The following is a 24,437-nucleotide window of genomic DNA, read 5'->3' as shown; positions in this document are numbered from 1 at the left end:
GCATAAATCAATCAAATTCAAATTTCGAAATTGAGTTCAAATCAGGGGTCACCGGTTAATGATTTCCGTATTACCTGTATACGTCCATATAGACAGTTTTTGGGAAATTGACTCCCACTTGAAATACCTTCAAAATACCAATATTTTCGAAACACCGATATATAAACGCGATACCAAAACCTTGACCCATATAGATCATTTCAAATGGCGACTTAGCTTAGAATCTGTCTCAATCTCATTACGTAATAGAATCAACTTAACAAACAAAAGGGCTCGTCGGAACCGATTAAACAATATTCTCAAACGTAAAAAAACGCGGCTGAACAGTCACAGTTGACGAAAAACCAAAACCAAAAAGTCAGACAGACATGTAGCTCTGTTAAACATGCGGAATAAACATTTAATCCATGAGGCACGTACTAAGCTGTTTATTATTATTATTGTTTACAAACATATAGGTAGGCAGGTACCTATGCGTGCATGTGTGACTCAAAATTTTGTGCCGGTTATTGACATTTGCCGTTGCTTGATTAAGACAAGTGATAAGCTGTGTGGGGGTTTGCTTCTCCATGGAAAATATCTTTCGCCAGTGTCCTTCTCAGGTGTTCATCGAAAGAGAGATTCAATGGCATTGATAATCACAGATAACAACAAAAGGTAGCCAATCAGTCAGTACTCTTATTGTTGAGGGGGTTCATTTAATTCATAGCCAAGCGGATGACCATTGCCAATCAATTCCTACCGATGTAACCGTTGTTTCGGCGGCGCATTTGTCGGCGGTGTTGTATGTAAACAGATAATTCTATTGTTTCGGTGGTTGTATCCAACTTGTTGTACGAACAAACATCATGTTCCATGTCATACCAAAGATAAACTAATGTTGGTTGGTATGTTGACTTGGCTAACACCAACAGCGTCTTGGTCGCAAGCAAACAGTCTCTGACGGTTGAGCAAAGCGACAAGATGAACGAACGGTCCGCATAAACCCCGTCAAGAAAAGTAATAAAAAAAAAAAAAAAAATAAATAAACAAAGAGAAGAAAAATCGCGTGCCAGTCGAGTGTAGAAACGAACGAAGTCACAAATGCGAAATCGAATCTGTGCGAAAATAAAAAATAAGAAAAACTAGACTAATGTTACCGATGCTGCTGGCAGCAGACACGAAGCGACGACAAAGTGAAGCTTTTGCTCTCAGAATTTTTGTTTAGACCAAAAAGTACGAACCCAGACGAGCACTTGGCTGTGGACGTTTAGTCGGATTGCTGGTTGCATCAGCCTCTGCAGCAACCACGGCAACTTGCAAAAACGGTAGCACATCAGTCTGGTGCGTTTGGTTTGGTTTGGTTCGGTTCAGTGATTGAGTGTTGCAGCATTTATGCAGTGCTAATGCGGATTAGTTAGGCATGGTCCGTCACGAAAGACGGTCGAGGGCCGCCAATGCACTAAGAGTGTGGCCCGAACGGACAGTGAAAACGCGGTCTTTACGAAAATCCTCCCACCACTATTGGTTAGCTGTAATTGTGTGCTTGTCTGCCCTTGCGTTGCATGTGCCGCGATTTGTGTCCGCGCTGGATGCCGAAGCGCTGATAGCACAAAGTGCTGGGCCGAAATTTGGAGAACGTTTAATGCCGCGTAAGAAAAACGTGAATGCGCATGTCGGTAGGTCGGGCGTTAAGAATCTCGGTTACGGGCACTCAGTGTCAAACCCGGCCACCGACACTAGTGTAAATAGTCTGTTGAATAGAAGTAATTATATCGTAAGTTTAGAGAACGACGATGCTAAAATAAGACAAAAGAGTGATGTTATAGTGGGTGACGGTGATAGCCACAGTCCCGAAGCATTTACGCTGGCTGTGGAAACGCTGGACGATCGAGCACAGGAAACCATCACCATGGCACCAAGGCGCCGCAAGGGAAAGCAATTAAATCGCCGCGAAGATGTCAATGTCGTGGATACAGCAAATAATCTTGTGTTAGCCAATGTATCCAAGGCAGATCGCCTGGTGGAAATGTCCACCGAGTTCTTTCTAGTGCCAACAAGTTCTACACACAGCCCCCCGAGTACACCGGCAGCGGGAAAAGTCGGCCCGTCTAAGGGACGCGGGCTGCCGAACTTTATACAACCCTCAATATCTGCACCAACGGGTGCTCCACGTTCTGTGCTCATAGTGGCGCCCAAATCAACATTATCTGCAAATAACTACTCGACACCACCATCTGTGGCATCCACTCATCCCAGTTTCACCGGTCTACGTAAAGAACCCTGGGTAGTGCCCGTTCTGGTTCTAGCGTCTCTGACAATGCTGATGATGGGAGCTTTCGAAATGTTTGTGCTCTTCAAGGCCTGGAGAACCTCGCCGTCACGGAGACATTTGTTTTTGGGTCAAATGTTGTTGCTGGGCCTGTTTGCGTGTGCGGGATTGGGGGCCATAATTACCGCGCAACCGTCACTACTCAGTTGCGGCACAATACGCTTTGGAGTGGGCGTTTCGTATGCCCTAGTCTTCGCCGCTCTTCTAGTTAAGTGCGTGTTTCTTATTAGCCTAAATGGTGGCGTATATTTGCCAGCGCCATACCAAGGTCTGCTGCTACTGTTTGCAGTGCTAATACAAGTCGCCATTGGGGCTCAGTGGCTGATAACATCGCCCCCGGAACTATTCACCCTATCAGTGCCCCTGGCCGGCAACAATATTTTGGCCACATCCATGCCTGCTCAGAGTGAACGGTCTGCCTTCTCATCAATATTCCAGCATGCCACTAATGACGTGTACGCTCGCGTAACAGCAACCGGCACACTTCTCATACCCCTGTGTAAAACACAGTTCTCGGAATTCCTGTTCTCGCTCATCTACATAGTATTTCTGATTGTGTTCGTGGCTGTTTTGGCAGTCAAATCACGAGGCATACGCGACAACTACCGAGAAGCCACATACATTGGGTTGGCCATTGGTGGTGCCATTCCCATTTGGCTCGGCTGGATGTTGTGCGGCTTGGCCGTAGCCGAACGGCACAAGGACGCATGCATTGCCTTTGGCCTGGTAGCCACGTCGGCAACGGTATTCTTGGTCATGTTTATGCCCAAGGGAAGACAGCTGGCCGCCATGGGCAAGGAGGGCCTATACGTAGAGGACAGAGAGGAACAATTCAGTTCACTGAGTCGGGGCGGATCTGGATACTCACCTTCGTTCTTTCACTTCAAGCCGATCAAGTATGGTGTGATGAGTGGCGGAGGCGGTGCATTTCAAAATTCTGCTTCAAACTCGGGAAATGGCGTCAACATGAAACATTCGCCCAATGCTTTAAACGCAGGAGGTAAGCCGAAGCTCTTCTTTTCTTATTGTTGTCAATCGTCTCATCACTCATTTGTAGATTGTTTTTGCCAAAAGGTCCATCAAATGCGCGAAACACACTTCAAATCAGTGAGAATATGCAATTGAAGGGTTTATCAGAGGAACAAATTTAATCACGGTTAGATTTTTTATACGTTCCGTTAGCATGATTTTAGACAGTGATCCATTACCTTGGTCCATGACTACTTAATTGAATAACAGAACCCTAAATTTAATTTATTTTTTAAGTGGAATATTTCCAGTTCACATTTGTTAAAATTTCAACACTGAATGTGAATTTAATGAGGGCTATAATGTGTTAACAAACACCACCTCAACCTTTGTCATTCTGACCGCTGTTTGGCATTGTTCGCACTTTTGATTTTCATTCAAGTATTTACCACACCGACAGACGGACAACACAAAAAATTGACACTTTGTTAAAGAGGTGTTAAAATTGTCTGTTTGTTTGTTTGTTTGTGTCACTTCTCCGAGTCTTTTTCCCCCGCCTGTTGTAGCTGCTAATCGTATCGCCTTTGTGCTGCAACGAAGTAAATTAAAAGCAGAGTACCGACAAAACTAAATACCACAAACCCCCCCCCCCCCCCTTTCCCTTACCACTCCTCTACGGTTTGTTATTATAGCATTTCAACATTTATTACAGGCCTTTATGTTGTGTTTTCTTTTTTTTTTTTTTTGATGTTTTGATTTGGCAAATACTGGGGTCGTTATTATTAATTAAAACCATTATGTAAGAGAGCATTTAAACGCTTTCACTATCGAACACTGAAAACCTTAAGAGCCCGGGTGTTATTGGCTTCTGTGTTTCTTTTGTTTTCTGGGCAGTGGATCTTTTTTTTTTTGGTTTGTAGTTAGGAATAGCAATGTGTGCTGAACACTGAACAGGAGCATTTCCCCCTGCCTTTGCGTAACGTGTGAAAAATAAATTTTACCGCATGAAAGGCGAATTCAAAACAAAAAGAAAATGCATCTTCCATTCATTCCCCGGCTGACACTATCTGAACATATCCAAAACACACACACACACACAAACACACAGGCACAATGTTTGATTACACAATAACAATAATGCCGATGATAATAATACGAAAAGCAAAAAGAAACATGTTTCGCTTGGTATTTATGCGCATACCAAGACCTCCCCCACCTGTGCGGCTGGGCTGGCAGGCAGGCTGGCTAACAAACAACAGCTAAACAAGGAAGTAAAGTGCCGAGTACTTAAGTAGCAGCAACTGTTTAACATGTATTACGGTAACAGACAAAATACTTGCAATTTGTAAGGCATGCTACACAGCCGCTCTGCAAGTCTGCAGCCGCACCACGGCAACAGCCAACGCATAACAATCTGGCGCATAACAACTGAAGTCAGAGTAAGCATAATCATGGCCATTACAGGGGCTAGATAATAGTACTTCGTGGAATGTTTCAAATCCAAAACCAATTCGATTCACTGGGGATGCGATTAAAATAAAATCCACAAAACAAAAGACTTAAGACACAAACTTAATGTGAAGTGTTGACACTAAGTGCCTCGTGAATGATAGATTGGTCGGCCGATCGCTCGCTCGCTGTATGGATGGACAGTGGATGAGTGGATTGAACCATCGGTCACATTGAAGTATGCTGTTGATTTCCAGTTCTAATTGGTTGTTTTACGACCTGACTTCTTCAACTTCTGTGTGTCTGCCTCCGTGGAGCTCAAAAGTGCCTGAAACCTTAACATCACAACAATTGACCTTCAGATAAAAAAATAAACAATCCGTGAGCATAATTCGTGCGTTGTTAAGCCGATTAACATATAAACACATGCACAGCTCCACCTACGACGCCCACACATTGTCCAGTGTGTGTTCTCCTACAGTTTATAATGGCTAAGTACATCATTATTTGCGTTGTAACATTGCCGCTTGCCTGAAATAATTCCATCTGTATTTCCATTTGACCTCGGAATAAGTCCCTTTTTGGAGTCTGCATGAAAATCCTCCATTATTGGCCATAATACATATTACATCGATAACAAGTTCCAGAACACACTGAGGAGTTAGGGTGTTTTGCATTGTGGGAAACAAATCTTTTCATTCGACGTTTAGCCACGTTTACGACTGTATGCCTAGACATTGTTAGCTGGAAACTACAGTTAAATATTCCATATTATAGGCTCATGGCTTCATGAATAATCATTGCACTTACTGTGTCTCAGCTCCGCCATGGAAGTAAAATGCGCTTGCTCATGTTCTCTGAAATCTAAACTCGTTAAACATTTTCCAAATTATTATGTCTAGTTGTGGTGTTGTTATTGTTGTTGTATCTTCCACAATTTGGTGGTACTTTCCCCTCATTTTCTTCTTCGGCCAAACCTGAAGTTGGGTTGGGGAGCTCTCGCAGTCTCTCACCGAGTCTGCTGTAAGAAACCCAAAAAGAATCTTTCTTTTTTAATGAAGTATTCTTTCATTAGTTCTGCTGTTAAATAGTGCATTTTGTAGGAATGGAGATAATTATGAGCGTGTGTGCTTTTCGAAGCAGCTTCTAATTCTTCGTTTTGCTTTTCTGCTTCGCCGTGGGTTGCGTTGTCTACGTCGTGGGTATTGTGTTTGGAAAGTAGCTCTCGAAAAGGAAAAGTGTTTGCTTTTTAGGTGTTTTTAGAGCACAAAGAGAGCTGATTCTGCTGCTCGTTGCTCGCTTGAGGTGTAAACACTCAGTTTAAAATGCCACATTTGAGGGTTCCGACTGTTCCCATTGTTAATTAAATGATGTTATAGATTTCTAATAGAAAGCACCGAAAAATTACAGTTAAGTGGCCCATTGGGGTTTTATTGATCTCTGCTTCCAGCTTTTGTCTGTTTAAGAAACAATACAAGTCGTTTGTCATTCAATCTTCGGTATCTGTTATACAAATAAAAAAAAAATGATTTGTCGAGAATGAGACACTCTTAATTCCAATGGAATTGTTCTGGCCTCGGCAAAAGCTATGCATTCCCAATACTGCGATCGAAACGAAAAGCCCATGGAAGAATGTCAAAAAGTAAACGGTGATTGAAAGAACTACTTTTTTCCCAAAACAATTCCAGTTGATTGCCGATTTCCTGAAGGCACATAAGCGACTCCATTGGTAGAGAGGAAAACAAAAACAAGAAATTGTGTTTTACAGGCATTGGGACACCTATCATATTATGGAACAAAAGGGTTGTTTATTGGACTATATTTGAGACCTTTGATATGCCACTGAAGTTTTTGGTCGAACAGTGGAATTAACTGTCATTTTCATCCCACTAGATTTTCGACGACAGAAACAGCTCGGCTCGATACTTTTGCAGATGTTCGAATTTTTCCGATGAAGTAGATCCAAAGAGATCTGTATGGAAATTCACATATGTAGTCTAGGAGTTGTAGTTCCGAAGTTTTAAGAGAGGCCACGTAAAGGTCCACCTACTGTTGACATTTAAAATACTCAGTGCACACTTCACCAACCACACTGGTTCGAGCGTACACCAAATTTTTAAATGCAATAACTATGTGTGTCAAATGTGTGTATACCATCGCCCCGTAGAGGCCCCCACCGAATGGCCATCCCAAATTTCGGTATAGAAAATAAAACCGAAATATTATTAATCTCATTGGTGGTTGATTTTCGAATAGGATTCTCTTTTTTTTTTTTGTTTCTGTCTGCATAGCCACGTTCGTAACCACCACCGTCATCGGCCACAATATGATGATAATTCGGCTCCATGTGATTGCTGTATTCCAAAACTCCGGAGCTGCCATCGTTGTAAATAACCTTGAACTTTAATGTTACAAGACAAGCGGCCACTTGCTGTTGCATTGGCAAATATGGCAGCAACCGGCCAGGCTAAAACCAGCCAGCTAGCCAATCGTCTATCCAAGCATCGCAATCGCAAAGATACAGAGAGCAAAAAGAATGAAGTACATGTCAGTCATTTTTTTTTCGCATTGACGATGTTTTTCTTCCCTTGCAGTTGTATTTTGTTGTTGTTGGAGTTGTTGTTTTTGTTGTCGCTGTTGTGTGTGCTTTACTGAAGATGATGATAAATAAACTGATGATGCGATGATGTGGTTTTCATTAAGAGACCTCTCAGTATCTGGTCTGAACAAACCGAAAATCAAATAAGCTGAGATCGCATATTTCGATGACAAAGTACAAGCTAAATCACTTAGATGGCGAGCCGCGGTTGAACAGATCTGGACCAAAAATGTACGTTTGAGAAATTTATTGCGGCTCGTTTACACTTCTCATCATCAGCCAGGACACCACACCCCCCCCCCTTTCCTCGTGCCTTCATCCTTCTGGGATCTGTGCTTTCCGGCCGCTCCCGTTTACAAGTGGTTTCTAAACGCTGGCAATGTTCGATGACAACAATCATTTAGCCCTGAGGTGAGGTGGTGGGTTCCTCGAATGGATAGTGCCCTGTTAAGTGGGCAATAACTTGAGCGGCATGAGTGAATGGTGGAAATGTTAAGAGGTTTTCACTTCTCTATTAATTGCAGTTTAGTTTTAATGCGGAAAGGGGCGTGATTGCAGCGTACGTTGCGCAGTCAAGTAGCCCCCGTTGCCAATTCGCACAGTGCCGGTCGGAAGTTATAGTAATTGTCTACAACTTATAGAAATGACCACCCAGCGATATGGCCAAATACTTGTGTTCTTGCCATTTTGCCCGCCTCGTTTGCTCGTTGCCAATTATCGAACGAACTGTTATGACTTCGCCATTCGGGCACCCAATTGAAAGGCCAATAAGGCTTGAATGCCAAATTGTGTGATTCTTTTGATATTTTAAACGTTATTTGTCCATTTTTTTGTCCTAGCCATTAGCCCATGTCGAATGGGCAACCGGTGTTGAAAGTGAACGCCAGTACGATGTGTCCCAAGTCATTTGTCCATTTTTTTGTCCTAGCCATTAGCCCAAGTCGAATGGGAAAACACTTTCGAATATCAAACTGAACAATTTGAATAAAACTTACTCTTAAGCAGCATTGAAAATAAACACTTATCGAATTTCACAGAAAAACTTTCCGTCTTGAGGGTTCTTAGTTCCAGGAGTGTGTTTGGCTTTGTCCAGACTCTTCTGTCTTATTTCGAATTTGGGATAACAATATCGACCCTTTGACGGCTATACTTGTCGTGCTGTTGGTATTGGCCATCAGGCCAACATGTTGGTGCTTCGCGTTACGACTCTATTATCTAACAATCATAAGCCAATAAATCAATTTGTTGTTGATTCTGTTCTGTTTTCCCGCGAAAACCCGTCTATGCAAGGAGGACTGTGCGGCAAGATATCACGTTCTCGTAAGACTCTGGTACATCCGTTGCATTCTCTCTCTATCTTTCTAGCGCTCTCTGGCCATCACCTGTTTACCTGCTCCCTGTTGCCGGTTTTTCGATTCGGCAGACCGTGTCGCTGCGAACGAGTAATTACTTAAGGAAACTGTATAAAAATGCCGGTTACTAGTTTATGCACTCAAAAGTATTTCTTCGGGTTGGTTAGCTGTTCATTCATTAAATCTCCAGTAGCCCCATTCGCTGCATCTGCAACGTGTGGTGGAGCAAACATTGGGGGAAACCCGCCATCTGTCCGTCCAGACATCCAGAGTGTTTGTCCGAATGTGCATATCGTGCTATTTAGTTGGAGTAAGTTACTACTCAACATTAGTCATTTGGCCTGCGATACGGCTAAGCATTCAAGAGTCCGGCCAGCTAGCCCAGTTGGCTGACAGGCCGACAATCTGGATATCACTTATGTGTGTGTGTGTGTGTGTGTCGAGTGCAGAGTAAAGTAGAATTATTTTTGATGTTACATTGTCGTCTGCTGCCGGCAGCTCGACAACTGCAGACAGCTGGCTCAACCTGTTGCCAGGGAGTAGCTGGAGAACTGTTAGTTTTTCCTCTTCTGCGCCATAGACACAGACACACCAACCACGAGGCCAGTGGAGTTATGTATTTCGATTTGAATTTAGCAGAAGCTTTTCCATTTGTTTTCAATTTCATTGAAACCGTTTGTGGCCAAACACCAAAGTCATTGCTAAATGCAGCCACATGCTCGCTCACTCGTTCGCTCATAACTCGAAAAACGTTAATGGCTATGGATAGTATTACACTTGGTTTGCGCGAACGAACAAGTGAGTTAGAGAATCGGTTGCATGATTTTCGTAATAGCCATTCCAAAAACAACAACAGCAGCAGCAACAGGCTGCTGACAAAGACCATGTGCATATCAACACTAGTAGCGAGCAGTTGTAACTAAATGACTGCTACAGACTAGCCTGTAATAGTGAGTGGTCGTCGGTTGTAAACGAAACGTGCAACATGCGGCCAACACTGTCAGACTAATTGATTTCGTCTTTCAACATCGTAAATTACGCACTCCTGTACGATTTACCCAGGACCGAGACGGGGATGGGTGTGCCTTTTCCCGATTTTTCGATGAATTTGTTCTTCATCCGAATCGTTCGTAGCTATAATTGCGTTTCTTCTGTAAACGGTTGACCACAAACTTATTGTTGGATCTGTTCTTAAAGCGAAATGACAAATTTAAACATCAATAAAACAATGCGATTATATCTTAAAAGCCCTAAGGAAAGTTTCGACCAAAACAGCGACTGAGCAGTATTTTAATAGCGATTAAAAATAATAATCAATCGACTCAGAAATACTTTGGAATTTTGAACCCATGGCCATGGGCGCTACATCTATTCGTTGCCTCTTGGCATTTCGTTGACTCTTGAGCTTTACAACATTGTCCATATTTTCAAAAGTTACTCCCCACAGCCACTTCTGCTGTGTTTTTCTAGACAAGTTCTACCAGGCAATTTTATATTTGAGTAAACTTTACCTTTTGAATTATATAAAGACAAAATTTTGTAAGGCATGACACAGGTAAACTGCTGATCGAACAACAACTAATCAAATATGCAAAACTATACTGGACAGTTTTTTTCCAGTAACATCCAGAAACTTCCAGCACACCATAGTCCAAAAATCTATCTCATATCTCGTCCTCTTTTAGATTTGTAATAATTTCTACAAAGTATCAATTAAAGAGACGCACATATTCAGTAGAATGTAGCGTTACGCTTTACAATAAAGTAAAATCTAATTAGTTATTTTTTGCGAATGTTGTATCATCCTTATAATTAAATACCTTGGAATGCTTAAACCCAGAATGTTGAAACAGCAGATTTTCAATTAGCTGATGGTACTCTATAGTTTTTCTTTCAGTAGGAGTTTGAAAACTCTTAGTAACCAACTGCTCTCCTCACTTGCTTTTATTTAATGAACTGCTGGGTTGTAGAACATTTTGTAATAATTCGTTCAAATTATTGACGTTCAATGGAATAGTGCAGGAGGTTTGAGTTGACCAGGAATAAATGCACACAATTTAGTTATTCTTAGCCATAAATTCGTGTCATAGATATTAAAACTAAATTAAACATTGAAATCTGACAGACATTAGGTGTGTTTCTGTCGCAACCTTCGGCTTTAGTTCAATGTTGTCGATGTTAACACGAAGCGGAGAGCTTAGGTCAGGAACGTATTAACGTACAAAAAATATATGAAATTCGCGAATGGAACTGTACGAAATGAGATGCAATGAAACGGAATTTCGATGTATGCAATTCGATGCAACAATGTAGTCGGGAACGGGAGGACAAATAAAGATTATTGGCCAGGATACCTACATGCGAACATATGTACCAATTACCAGTGTTGCCGCTGATGGTGATCGAGGCATCCAATTCGCCGGCCAATACCCACCCCTGATGTAGCATTCAAACTGCCAAGGAACTAGCTAGCTGCCGCCACTTTAGACACTGTGTCTTTTGCCTTTGTTGGCCAAGTGTGGAGAGATAGTTCTTTCTAGTTTCTATCCCTCAGGCCTTTAGTTTGTGCTCGGAGCAAATATTTAGTCACGCTTGCCGCTTAGAGATTTTCTATTCTTAACTCTGTGCTTTGCTTTGCGGGTCGTTCTGCACTCGCAACCAAGCATAAGTTTAGCCTCTGCAAGTCAGCGGTGTGGTGGTGGTGACGATGACAATGACCCTAAAGCATGGCCAATTAGTTAGGTTTTGTATTTGTTCGGTTATCTTTGGATTTGGTAAATCATAGAAAATTCATTTAAATGACTCGAGCCTAACTTGGGACATGCCAAATCTTTCGCTGGAATTGAAACTGTTGTGCATAGCAACATACACAAACACACTGATCGCAACGTCCCGGAGACCGAACACGACTACACTGGCGGGCGACAAAGGCAAAGGAGCAATATAAAAACATGTTAATCCAATGACAATCTTCTTGTAAACATCAGTCAACTGTTAGACGCCAGTCCAGTCCATTCGTTTCGACTCGCGGGCATTGCCTCTATCACGTTGAGAGTCACGTCCCAGGGCAGGAGAGTTCCTAAATTTGGCATCAGATTGCTTGTATTTTCTATTCTTTCTGCTCTGTCACTCAGTCAGTTGGTCGTTGGTTGGTTGGTTGCTAGGTTTGCTGCCAAGGCAGTTAGTTGGCTGGCTGCTTGCGGAGCATGGATTCTTTTGTGGATAGTCACCAACCTCACGTGCTGCTTTCGTTGTATAAACACAAGGTTCTGATCTTGTTCCTGTCCACCCACTTTATGTTGCGTTAAATTTGCTGTCATTGTCGTTATTTCGTTCCTTGCCTTGCCTGCCTGCCTGCGTTCCCGGGTTCACCTTCCATTAAATGTTTCATAAAGTCTATGGCTGGAATATATGACATTCTGTGTGTGTGTGTGGAACGTGTTTAAGTGCTCGCTGCATGGCGAAGATAGTTATGACCACAATTTCTTAATTCAACTACAAATTAGTGGACCAGAAAAATTGCCATGCAAATTTCGAGATTCAAAACAAAAATTAAGTTCCAAATGGACATGGACTTTGGTTATCGCTGGCTAATAGTTGCAGAATATAATTCGTTTTCAGTTACACTCCCCATTATCGGGGTCAGTTTCGGAACGGTATTTGTCGGGACGTAGCAACACGCCAGTGTATCACTGTATTTAAAAAAAAAAAAAATGTAGTAAACCCACATTCAGATATCAATGAGGTTTTTGTGGCAATAGGGTAAATTAACAATTAACATTCATTTTATCGAGGTTCTACTGTACTAAACTGATACATTTTTCATATTATTAATTTAGGTTTTTAGTCCATACTAAAATTCAGCATCATTTCAATATCGAAAAAGGTAGAAAAGATCTCCGCTTTGACTTTATGTTCAAAGTTCTGTGGTAGATCTCGTACTGGAATTTGATATGGCTTCCACTTCCATAAACAAATATGGCTCCAAATGATCGAGTCTGCTGGCATTGTTTCACAAATTACCAAAATCAATAAAAACATCGACTTTGTGTTTTTTGTTCACCTTGTGTTCGCTTTCTTCGTTTTCGTACGGATTTGCCATTACTTAGGTGGCACCAAATACCATTCTAACTGAAGTTTTAAATTTCAGTTATCCACATCGCTTGGACACTGAGTTCGTTGCTATGCGTTGTGGTTTCGGTTTTATTCCACAAATAACTTTCGTGCTTTTTCGAAGAACTTTAATTTGGTGTTGTACCCGCCGAAGACAGTAGCTGCTGGTATTTATAAATCATCTCCAATACCAAATCAGCAGGCGGTGATAAACAATGAAAAAAAAGAAAAAAATCGAAAGATTTGAACATTCATAATGTACGTGCGTGTTTTTATACCCTCCACCATAGTATGGGGGATATATTAAGTTTGTCATTCCGTTTGTAACACGTCGATATATACATTTTAGACCCCACAAAGTATTGAAATGAAATAAGTTTTATTTTATATTGGAAGCCGCTAAAAGCGACTTCACCTTGCTTTATTTAAATTAGAACTGAAATAATATTATCTTACAAAAATTAACTTAAGGTAAATGAAGAATAAAGTGAGCGTGGGAAAACGCTTAGTAAGCATAATGCACGCTTACTATCTCGGAGCAGTGCGGACAACATACCTCAATAAAGTGAGGGTGTAAAGTTACATACTGAATGTATTGTAACTTGAGTAAAAGCATACTATTAGTTGGATACAGAAGGTATGCCAACTTGGACAAATATGTAAACCAGTATGATACGTTGTCATACGGAAGGTATGGCAACATGGATGAATCAAACACACTACACCTCCCTTTTTAACAAAGAATAATCAACGGTTTAAGTTGATTATTCTTAGTTGAGTTTAATTCGTATAATTTTATAATTCATGAATTTTATTCACATAAATTTACAATTAACAGTCAGTGCTGGCATTATTTAAATTTAGTTCTGGTTTATTTTAAAATTACGTTTAATGTTTACAAGTTACTCATATTTGTTTTTTTTTTTTTTTGTATAAAGACTAATGCTTACATATATATTTAACTTTACTTATTTAATACGGTTACAATTTTTGTTCTATAATATATGTTGTAGTAAATAAAAATTATTACATGAGAATAACGAAAAATAGCAAAAAATTTTTTTTGAACTTAAACGATATCTATAAAATATAATTTATGATTTGTAAAACTCAAATATAATTTTATAAAATTTTGTTGTGGGATCTTAAATTTTAATATAAGTGATTTAATATGTTTTTTTTTTTTCATTATTTTACATATATACATATTTTTTTATTAATTAATAGATGTATTCTTATATATTAGTTTACTAAGTCGAATTGAAAAGTTAAATGATCTAAAGTAGATTTAGATTATTGCTATATATGTATGTTTATATATTATTACTATGTATTACTATATATATGTATGTTTTTATATTATTACTATGTATTACTATATATATGTATGTTTTTATATTATTACTATGTATTACTATATATATGTATGTTTTTATATTATTACTATGTATTATATTATTATATTTTCATAGGTACTGGCCAGTTATCTATGTTTTATGTAAGTTTTATAATTTATTGTATGTATATGCTAAATTTATATATACGTATATTTTAGAGGCAGAGTTATATTTAAAAGGCAGTTAAAAAAAAAACAATATTTTCAATATTTTTGTTCTTAATTCAAGTTATTGCTTAATGCATTGAACAATTTTAAACGGTTTTTATGTACTTCAATACTTTTTCTGTCCGACGATGACAGCGTGCAATTCCCATTAGAATCTATATTTTCGACAGAATAGGGGCCTTTGAATAATTGTTCCAATTTATGGCCGCCATTATTCTCTACTAGTACTAAATCTCCTATTTGTACGTGTAAAGGATTAGCCGTTTTGTCATATTGTAATTTATTGGAGAATTTTGATTGAGTACTCATTTTGGCAGCTCGTTGTCTTGCCATTTGGAGTCTGTACTTCACTTCTTTTTCATAAGAGTCAACATTATAAAGTGGATCTACAGTGTTAAAACCAATAGAATCAATGATATTTGGAATTTTGCCGAAAACCAATTCATACGGACAATAACCATGGATTGTTGATGGAGTAGTATTAAAACAGTATGTAAAATATTTAAGCCATTCGTCCCAATCCGTTCGTTCTAATGACACGTAAGAACGAATATATTCATTAAATGTCCTATGTGACCTTTCTATGGATCCAACTGTTTGATGGTGGTATGCTGTTGAGGGAGCATGTTTCACATCCAACATATTAAAAAGTTCCTGCAGGGTCTGGTTTTTATACTCAGTTCCTCTGTCAGTTAAAACTTTTCTCATTGGTCCATATGTAAGTACAAAGTTTTCAAATATTGCCGTAGCTATTGTTTTTGCCGTTTTATCGGGTACTGGTATAGTTACCAGGTACTTGGTGAGATCACATATTATTGTTACTGCGTATTCGTTACCACTGTTTGACTTAATAAATGGGCCTATTGTATCAATAACGAGAATATCAAAGGCACTTGCTGGGGTTTCCGTTATACACATAGGTTCTTTCGTCCTTTTAAGGGACTTGTTCTCTTGGCATTTACTGCAATTTTTAACATAGTTTTTGATGTCTTTAGACATTCCTTTCCAACGATATTTATTGCGTAGTTTTTCTGACATTCTTTTGATGCCAGGGTGACCTCCGTATAATGGGTCATTATGATACGTTTGTAGGAGTTTTCTTTTCTGCTCGTCAGCAGATATTTTCTCTAATTTTGGCGTTAACGCTATTGTTAGTTTCTTTAATAACTGGTTCGCACAGTTTTTGAAATCATTGATTCGAATCATATTGAATAAATCCTCATTTAATGAGAGTTGCAACTTGAATATTCCCTTATTACCGGTTATTTTTTCCAACCTAGGAATGAATTGACTTAGATCAAAGCTTCCATTAGTAATAAGGTCATCAATCTTTACATTTTCTAAAGTTTTTCTCCCGTATTTAAGGATACACTTTGGAGTTGTACCAGAGAGAAAAAACTTTAGGCGAACACTTTTCTTTACCTCCTTTGCATTTAGTGGTTCGTAGACCCTAGGAATGTCTGACACGCTTGTTAATTTTTTGTCTTTTTGTGTTTGGTCTTTCTTTGATTTAGACCGCGTTGTTACCATATAGAGTCTCTTTGTACTCTTAATATGGTCAAAATCAATTCTGGAAAGGGCATCGGCTCCACAATTGTCCTTTCCTTTTATGTATTGTATTTCGAAGTCATATTCTTCGAGGTCTAATCTCATCCGGGTTAATTTTGAAGATGGATTCTTCAAAGAGAACAAGTAGGTCAATGGGCGGTGATCACTTCTCACCAAAAATTTTGTACCATATATGTATGGTCTGAAGTATTTTATTGCCCAATGTACTGCTACGAGTTCTTGTTCAATTACGGATTTGTTGCTTTCACCTTTGGTAAAGGACCTTGATGCATATGCCACGGGTAATTGTACACCCTTATGCTCTTGGCTTAGAACAGCACCGCATGCATATTTACTTGCATCGGAAGTAATGCAAAATTGTTTATTGAAATCGGGGTACTGGAGTATTCTTGGGGTTAGAAGTGAATTCTTTAAATACTCAAAGCATTTTTGGCACTCTTCAGTCCAAATAAATTTTGCATTTTTCCTAGTTAGTTTTGTTAATGGCAGAGAGTATTCTGCAAAATTCGGTATAAATCTTCTGTAATAATTACAAAAGGCAACAAATCTTTTAGTTTCGTCCGCGCTTTTTGGGGTAGGATATGTTTGGATTGTCTCATATTTTGAGTTATCGGGAAGAATTCCCTTGTCAGTGCATTTATGACCCAAAAAGGTTACTTCATTTCTGAAAAATATACACTTATCAGGATGCAGCTTCAGATTATATTTTCTGCACGTCGTGAAGACATCCCGCAGATTTTGCATCATATGTTTCTCAGAGCATCCAATTACAATGAGATCATCCATATACAGGAATGCCTGTTCAGGCGTAAGACCAGAAAATGCTATTGACATCATTCTTTGGAAGGAGTTCGGCGCTACCTTGATTCCATAAGGGAGACGTTTAAAGCGAAATGATCCTTCATTCGTGGAGAATGAAGTTATATCCCTAGACTCCTCTTTTAATTCTATTTGATGAAATCCAGACATTAGATCCAGACAGGAAAAGTATTTTGCTCGACCTAGTTGGTCTAGAATATCCTCAATTCTTGGTAAGGGATATTTGTCCGCTATTAACCTTTTATTAATCTGTCTGTAGTCTACAACTAGTCGCCATCTCTTTGCAGAATTACCTGGAAGGGATTTCTTTGGTACTAATAATACCGGACTATTGTAACATGAAAATGATGGCTCTATAATATCATCTTGTATTAATTTGTCAACCTGAGTTTTGATTTCCTGTTTTTGAGTATGTGGAATTCTATAATTTTTTATATAAACAGGGGTATCATCCATTACTCGGAACTCTTGTTTATAAAAATTATTAGTTGACATTTTATCGGTTTCTAAAGCAAAAATGTCTGAGAATTCAGTACATAAGTCAGTTAAATCTTTTTTTGCAAAATCAGGAAAATTTTTTGTTAGCCTTTTCAGTATTTGTTCACTACGATCGTCCCGGGTGTTTTGTGTCTGTATAACACTATAATCGGATAAGTTTTCCGTTACAATGTGAACATTTTTTAGTAACACGTTTGTGCTGGTGGTATTTATAATGCGAACATAGGCATTATTCCTTTCTACTATAGTGTTCGCTATAAAAATACCTTCTGATAACTCCTGATTTGGTATCAGAATCACTTCATGAGGGCTATTAAGTTTAATTTTCCTCACTACTTCCGATCTAGATGGTAGTGAGATGGAACCGGGTGTTGGGGCATCATATAATGGCACTGTAATTGTAATGTTGTGATTAGGTGGTCTAATGACCAACGACTCATTGTTATGAGTATAATCCAACAGGCAATTGTACCGACGTATGAAGTCCAATCCGATGATTCCATCGCAGGGTATCGGAAAACTTTCAGGAACTACATGAAAGGAGTGGCTAATTAAAAATTTTTTTACTATTAAATGCGTGTCTATGGTCCCAATGGATTCTATTGTCGAGTCACCAATTCCATTTATCTTGCATGTTGTTTGGTTATTGAAATAAGCATTAGATATTGTTGTTGTTTTTATTATGGAGATATCGGCCCCAGTGTCAACAAGGAATACGACTGGTGAGTCGCATACTTTAGTTTGTAAAATCACATAGCTACTCAGGTTGAGGTTGATATTGTATATGTGATGACTTGATACTTGAGTATCTAGTCTATTATTTGTTCCCCCGTGGGATCTCGGGGGACTTGGTCGTTTCCCTGGGTGTTAGTACACCTCATACAGTGACTATTTTCTCGGTTTCCATTACCGCGTTTGTTGTAATAGTTTGACCTACCATTCCCTCTGAAATTACCGTCATTATTGCCACCAGTATTACGACCAGTCCCTCTTTGATAGTTGTTAGTATAACCACGTCCGTGGTTACGTCCACGGCCGTGTCTTTTCCCTCGGGAGTTGGAATTCATATACATTATACTTGAAGCATTTGCACTCACTTCCGTACTAGTGTTTATGAATTTACTTATCGCTTCATTTAAATTTGAAAAAGTACCGGCTTCCATGACTAGTTTGACCCTTTCATTGGAAGCGTTTTTTGTAATAGCCTTAACAGCTACTTGTGTGGCATACAGATCTGCCGTTTTGTTTGGGAGTCCGTCTGCAAGGTATGCTGTAGATAATGATTTTGTCAGCTCTTGAATTTCGGCTACAAAAGTGTTTGCCGATTTGTTATTTTGTTTAATATTCATTATTTTTGCTGTTAGCAATTCAGCGGAATCCCCTTTAACAGAACTTTTTAGAGTCTTAATTATATCCTCTACTGTTAATTCCGAACTGATTAGATTTCTTGATGTGCCCTTCAGTTTGGTTTTTATAACTCTGACGGCAATAAGCTCGTGGCTTTCTTTCACAGAATCTATCAATTCTAAAGCATCTATAAAGCTTTGCAAATTTTCCGGTTTGCCATCAAAATCTGGTATGGATCTTGTGGCCAAACTTAAAAATTCTGTTGCTGATTGAGGCATTTTAGTTCTTGGCTCTTCCTGTTCTTTAAATAAACTTTTTAATGTCTTGCTTAAAGATTCATTATCCTCTTGATTTTCTTCTAAAATGGGTTTATCTTCAAATGATAGTGAATAAATTACCTCTTCCTTAAGTGAGTCTGGTAATTTATTTTCTAAACCCTTTTTTTCTAAAAGTGAGCCTAGTTTATTTTTAACGTCCAGGAAAAAGCCTTCAGCTGCAATTTGATGAGCAGGTGTTAGTCGGTCATACCACCGATTTAAAAGTATCCTAATTTCATTTAAACTTTCAAACAATATTCTATAATGTTTTTCTAAGGTTTCTACCTTTATCGGTCTGTCTACCGTTAAACATTTGTATGATTTGTTAAATTTGTTTTCTTTGAGTGCTCTTGCCCTTGCGAGTATTTCTATCCAGTCCATGTGGGGTACTGGATTTTAACATGGTTAGGGCGACAATCAAAGAAATGAAATGAAGTATATATTATTTTTAGTGCTTGAATATATACAAACCAGCCAAAATAAACAAAATATAAATTTTTCTCAGCAAAGAATAATAATCACAGTTTAAACCTTATCAAGACCGTTTCCGACTGAAGCAGCCCTGATATAATTTTTTCGCAATGCCCTTTTATGCAACTGGTAAAGTGTTACCAGTAGTTGCGCGGCTAGTAAAGCGATAATTATAATAAAGTAAATAGTAGGATGCTCAACCTTAAGCACAATGTCATTTACTACATTGGCATTCGGTTTGTCTATTTTAGATTCTGAGCCACCCATTGTTTAACAATGTAAAACCAAGCTGATAAAGATTTTATAGATTTGATGATATTTATGTTTGAGTTGAATTTGTCTGAATGTAATTAATCAATTCAAGTATCCCCGATTATATGTTATCAAATTCGGAGGCACCGCCAAAAATATTGCATGTAAACAAAAACAGAATGGAAACAATAAATATTTAAATGTTGTTTTTTTTTTATATAGTTTGCCTTTGTTGTCGTGGTATATATTATATAAATATAAGTGTTTTGTTTTAATTATTTGCATTTAATAATGTATAGGGGTTGTTGTTGCAGTTTTTTGGTTAATGCTAGAACTAAAATCTGTATTGCTGTTGTGTTAAGTTAATATTTAACAATAATAATTTTAAGGGGACATTATTTTTCTGCTAGTGTGGGTGGTCGATATTATCCTTGTTGCACTTCTTAAAAACAAAAGGGGGTTACCTGTTATTGTAGTTGCTTGTTTGTTTTGTTTATTTTCTTAGACATAGATTTTCACATCGTTGGTGTATTTCTTCGAGAACTCGACAGGCATCCCACAATACAGCATTTGCGAATTTCTGGCATTATGGTATTTGTTTGTAAAAATTATCTGCAATATATGGAATATGAAGACGAACGCTTTCCTTTTCTCTACTTTTTCACTGTTCTTCCTTCGCCAATTTCATCCTTTCTTCTGCTTTTTTTGGATTAATTTCTTTTTGGATTAATTTCTTTCTCTTTGGATTAATTTCTTTCTCGATGAGAGGCAGGAGATTGCGAGAGTGAAAGTGCACAGCTCCTTTTTGTTATCTTTTAACTTTTCATTCATTACTGGTTTCTGCACATACGTGTATTCGGAAATCTCAAGACCCCGTTTGTTTATGTGGTGTTTCGATGATAGTTGTTGTTCACAATAGAGAATGTCAGAATCAGTCACATGCAGCTTTTGTTTTATTATGTCAATGTTTTTCTTTTTTTTGTTTGTTGTATTAAAAAAATTATATTTTAACCTTGTATCGGTTTTTGCTTCCATTTTTAAGTTATTTTTTAAATGGCATATTACGATTTTTTGTGGATTTTTTAAAGTTGTTTATTTTGTGTTTGAATTTACTTTTTTTTTCAATTTTTTATCTTGTTTCAACTAGCAAAAAAAATCGTTTTTTTTTTTTTTCTTATTTTTTCCTTGTGTTGTTTTTAGGTTTTTTTTTTCTCGTTGTTTTTTGAAGATTTTTTTTATGTTTTGTTTGATATTATCTGAGCAAAGTTTTCTTCTGCTTTCTCATATTCAAATGATTCATTTTTTTTTTCTTTTCTTTTTTGGCATTCATCTTTTTGTAAATCATTTTTTTTTTGGTTTGTTTATTTGAATTTCACATATAGTTGTTGTTGTTGTTAAATCCTTTTTCGATTGATACTTAAACAAGGATCATTAATCAAATCAATTGTTTCTTTGTCTTTTTTTTAGCAAACCCGAGGCATTTTCTTTCTTTTTTTCTATTTATAATTTACGAGCTGGCACGGTCTGTGTTGCTGGTCCATAGTTTAAGCGTTTAATATATATAGATTATCCGAAATCACATTATACACGGTGCACCACTTTTGTAGATTTTAAAGTTTTTTTTTTTGTTTGGCAGGATCGCCATGAAATGAAATAAGTTTTATTTTATATTGGAAGCCGCTAAAAGCGACTTCACCTTGCTTTATTTAAATTAGAACTGAAATAATATTATCTTACAAAAATTAACTTAAGGTAAATGAAGAATAAAGTGAGCGTGGGAAAACGCTTAGTAAGCATAATGCACGCTTACTATCTCGGAGCAGTGCGGACAACATACCTCAATAAAGTGAGGGTGTAAAGTTACATACTGAATGTATTGTAACTTGAGTAAAAGCATACTATTAGTTGGATACAGAAGGTATGCCAACTTGGACAAATATGTAAACCAGTATGATACGTTGTCATACGGAAGGTATGGCAACATGGATGAATCAAACACACTACAGTATATATATATATATATTCTTGATCAGCATAAAATTCTATGTCGATTTAGCGATGTCTGTCCGTCTGTGAAATAACTCTAGCTTCCGAACGAAATGAAGTTGGTGGATAAAATTTTAAAATTTTGTATTACAACCTATGACAGAAAATTGTCTGTACAGGTCCACGTCTTAATATAGCCCCCATATAATGATTCCTTCCGATACTCGGAATTTTGATGAGTTTAGCGACATTATTAACGGAATTGTTTCAAATTTAGTGTTTGAAGTTTGTAATAGATAATAGAGCCTATGACAGAAAATTGTTTGCGCAGGACCCATATAATGGTACCTCTGTTTTGATGATTTTTGTTACATTATTCAACGATTTTTTCGCATTTGAATATTGTAATCATCTATTACTATCAAGTTTGATGTGTTCCAAATACGTCTTAAGGGTTTATTCCAAGCAGAGAGAAGGTCCATATACATAATTTCTGAAATCGTATTGTTTGTATGACGTAGGTTTTCGATTCGCTATCATATACACGTAGTTTTATTTCAAAGGAACTTTTTTGCATATTGTTCGCTGGTTTGAATGGGGATATTCCGTAACTAACCCTCACAGTCAAACCGTATTTAATTAACCTTTATAATATATTTCTAATCACAAAATTTTCACATGTATTTTTTTGTTCTTGTTTTAATTTAAAATTATTATTGGCTATCGCAACCACATCACGGCATATCCACCCATCCATACATCCATCCAACCATATATCACCAATATATATCATGAATCGTATTTGCATAAACATGGTCACACACACACACACGCATACGCATCGACGTTTGTTGTTGCCATTGATAAAATCCCATCGAATTGATGCACGTTAATTCCAAATGCTTTTCATTGTACATCATGGACACGCATGTGGTCGCTACTTCACACATGCACTTGCACCACACACACACACACACACTCACTCGCACAAAACACATACGCACACTACGAATACGAACACATACGCATGCAACAAACAAAATACGAAATAAAAGACCGCGTTGCCTTGGTCACTGCAGCACCGCCGAGCTATACACGAATGTATCACTATTTTCCAGCACACTTGACAACGCATCCGTTTTGTTTCTACCCACAACCCCCACCACCGCCTCCATTGGCACCACCTGGAATGACACAATTGCCAGCCCCGCCAACACTGAAACACTTGGGCAATTCCTTGAGTTCCATGACACAAGCACATATAGCACAAACTCTAAGATATCCAGGTAAGAATGCAATCAGGCCAGTCTGTCAGTTAGCCAGACAGCTAGCCGCACAGCTGTCCAGTCCATTCCTCACAACGCCAAACCCCCTCTCCCTCCTTGCCCTTAAACAACACATAGCAAACAAATATGCGAAACAAGCTTTGGAAGTGTGAGTTATGTTAAGTAATTTTGCCCTTGTCATCCCATGCAGGTCTGTTCATACGGCCCGACGACACCAACTTGTACACAACGCTGGAGCCGACCTTAAGCAGTAATCCCAACGTATATTTCCAACGTGGCGGTGCCGTCCATCCGGGCATGATGTATTAATTGCAGCTGTACACTCACGCCCTCAGAAGATAATGCCTCCAAGTAGAAACCATTTCAAATTATCCGTTCCCCAATTACGCTGACACCTTAACAGGGGCCGCTAAGTGCACGAGGCGTGTAATCGAAGTCTTTTGCTCCTCAACTTGAGGAAAGTTTAATTAAATTAAATCCACTGTAGCTTTAAGTTTTAATTATAGTTCCAAATCGCTCAAGACTTGTTTAGATTGGTAGGAAAAACAAAATGACACAATGCGAAGAATGAAACACTCATAGTTTGTAAGTTACGCCGCCGATTGTCGGTCGCATTGCAAAATAGTTCACGCGGAACAGAGAAAACTCAATTGCAAAGAAAAAAATACTAGATTATTTACTTGTACGTTAATAATATATAGTGTTTACCACTACAACCAAGTGCTGTGCTGCGCAGAATTTGCGAATTCCACGCAGTGGCAACAGAAAGAAATCCATGCAGCCAGATGGCATGGGTGACACCCATAATGTTCATTAGTTTGTACAAAAAAAAGTAATATTATAAATAAACAAATACTCACAACAACACAGACAAACGCTGATGTAAATGGAAGCCGGTGCTTAGGCGGCAACCAAGATACAGCGAACGAAAGCACACACGTGTTGTACATTCCAACCGTACAGGAACACCACATACCATACAAGTATTTTTCCAATAATCACTTACCACTTAGTTATGTAGGGAATGCGTCGTATTCAACTTTAGTCCTGTCAATCAAATTGATTTTTATACAGAATACTCTGTCACACACACACACACACATACATTGTAAGTTATTAATTAATTAATTACCTGTGTACCTACCCCTTAAGTATTAGACAACTAAGAATTCTTTGTAAATGTAAATACTATCTAATAATAATAAATAAATAAAAGAGATAATGCAAACTGCAAAATGCTCAAGACAAAAGAGAAACAGAACAGAAAAAGATTTCATGAATTTAAGAAAATAAAAATATAAAAGTAAAAAACCAAAACAAAATTCAAATTATTATTAATATTATCAAATCAATAAAGTAATTCACCGACTGAATTTGATGCTTTGAAATTCAGGTTATGAAAACGGATAAGGGTAGGTAAAAAAAAACAAAACAACAAATATTCTTCAGCAGTTCAACTGTTTTATTAAAAAAAAAATTATAATTTAAGACTCGCCTGCGGAACGAGGACATGTTTGGGGGCGATATTACAACAT

The 24,437-nt window shown here is 38.1% G+C and overlaps 2 protein-coding genes across 5 annotated transcripts in view; one reads left to right on the top strand and one right to left on the bottom strand.

The window, feature by feature from the left end:
* LOC101895237 (cyclic AMP response element-binding protein A) overlaps positions 1-24,437 on the bottom strand; it is a 113,634-nt gene that overhangs the window by 60,026 nt on the left and 29,171 nt on the right. The window lies entirely within an intron of this gene.
* On the top strand, positions 678-23,757 carry LOC101894527 (uncharacterized). Of its 3 annotated transcripts, none has more exons than XM_011298107.3 (3): positions 682-3,311; positions 22,672-22,902; positions 23,093-23,757. In XM_011298107.3, the coding sequence occupies exons 1-3, from the start codon at positions 1,403-1,405 to the stop codon at positions 23,209-23,211; spliced, it is 2,259 nt and encodes a 752-aa protein (XP_011296409.1). In that variant the 5' UTR covers positions 682-1,402; the 3' UTR covers positions 23,212-23,757. The 3 variants fall into 3 exon arrangements, with proteins under 3 accessions (XP_005177206.1, XP_011296409.1, XP_005177205.1); XM_005177148.4 differs by having other exon boundaries at positions 692-3,311; positions 22,735-22,902; XM_005177149.4 differs by lacking the exon at positions 22,672-22,902 and having other exon boundaries at positions 678-3,311.

This window comes from Musca domestica, unplaced genomic scaffold (assembly GCF_030504385.1).
Source record: "Musca domestica strain aabys unplaced genomic scaffold, Musca_domestica.polishedcontigs.V.1.1 27, whole genome shotgun sequence".
Classification (NCBI taxonomy): Eukaryota; Metazoa; Arthropoda; class Insecta; order Diptera; family Muscidae; genus Musca; species Musca domestica.
This window is presented reverse-complemented; position numbering and strand designations above follow the sequence as displayed.

Bases quoted from the DNA above. Each gene is read 5' to 3' on its own strand.
- LOC101894527 (XM_011298107.3), top strand. From the start codon at position 1,403: ATGGTCCGTCACGAAAGACGGTCGAGGGCCGCCAATGCACTAAGAGTG. The intron at 3,312-22,671 runs GTAAGCCGAAGC...ACGAAATAAAAG, and splicing joins CAATGCTTTAAACGCAGGAG to ACCGCGTTGCCTTGGTCACT. The intron at 22,903-23,092 runs GTAAGAATGCAA...CATCCCATGCAG, and splicing joins ACAAACTCTAAGATATCCAG to GTCTGTTCATACGGCCCGAC.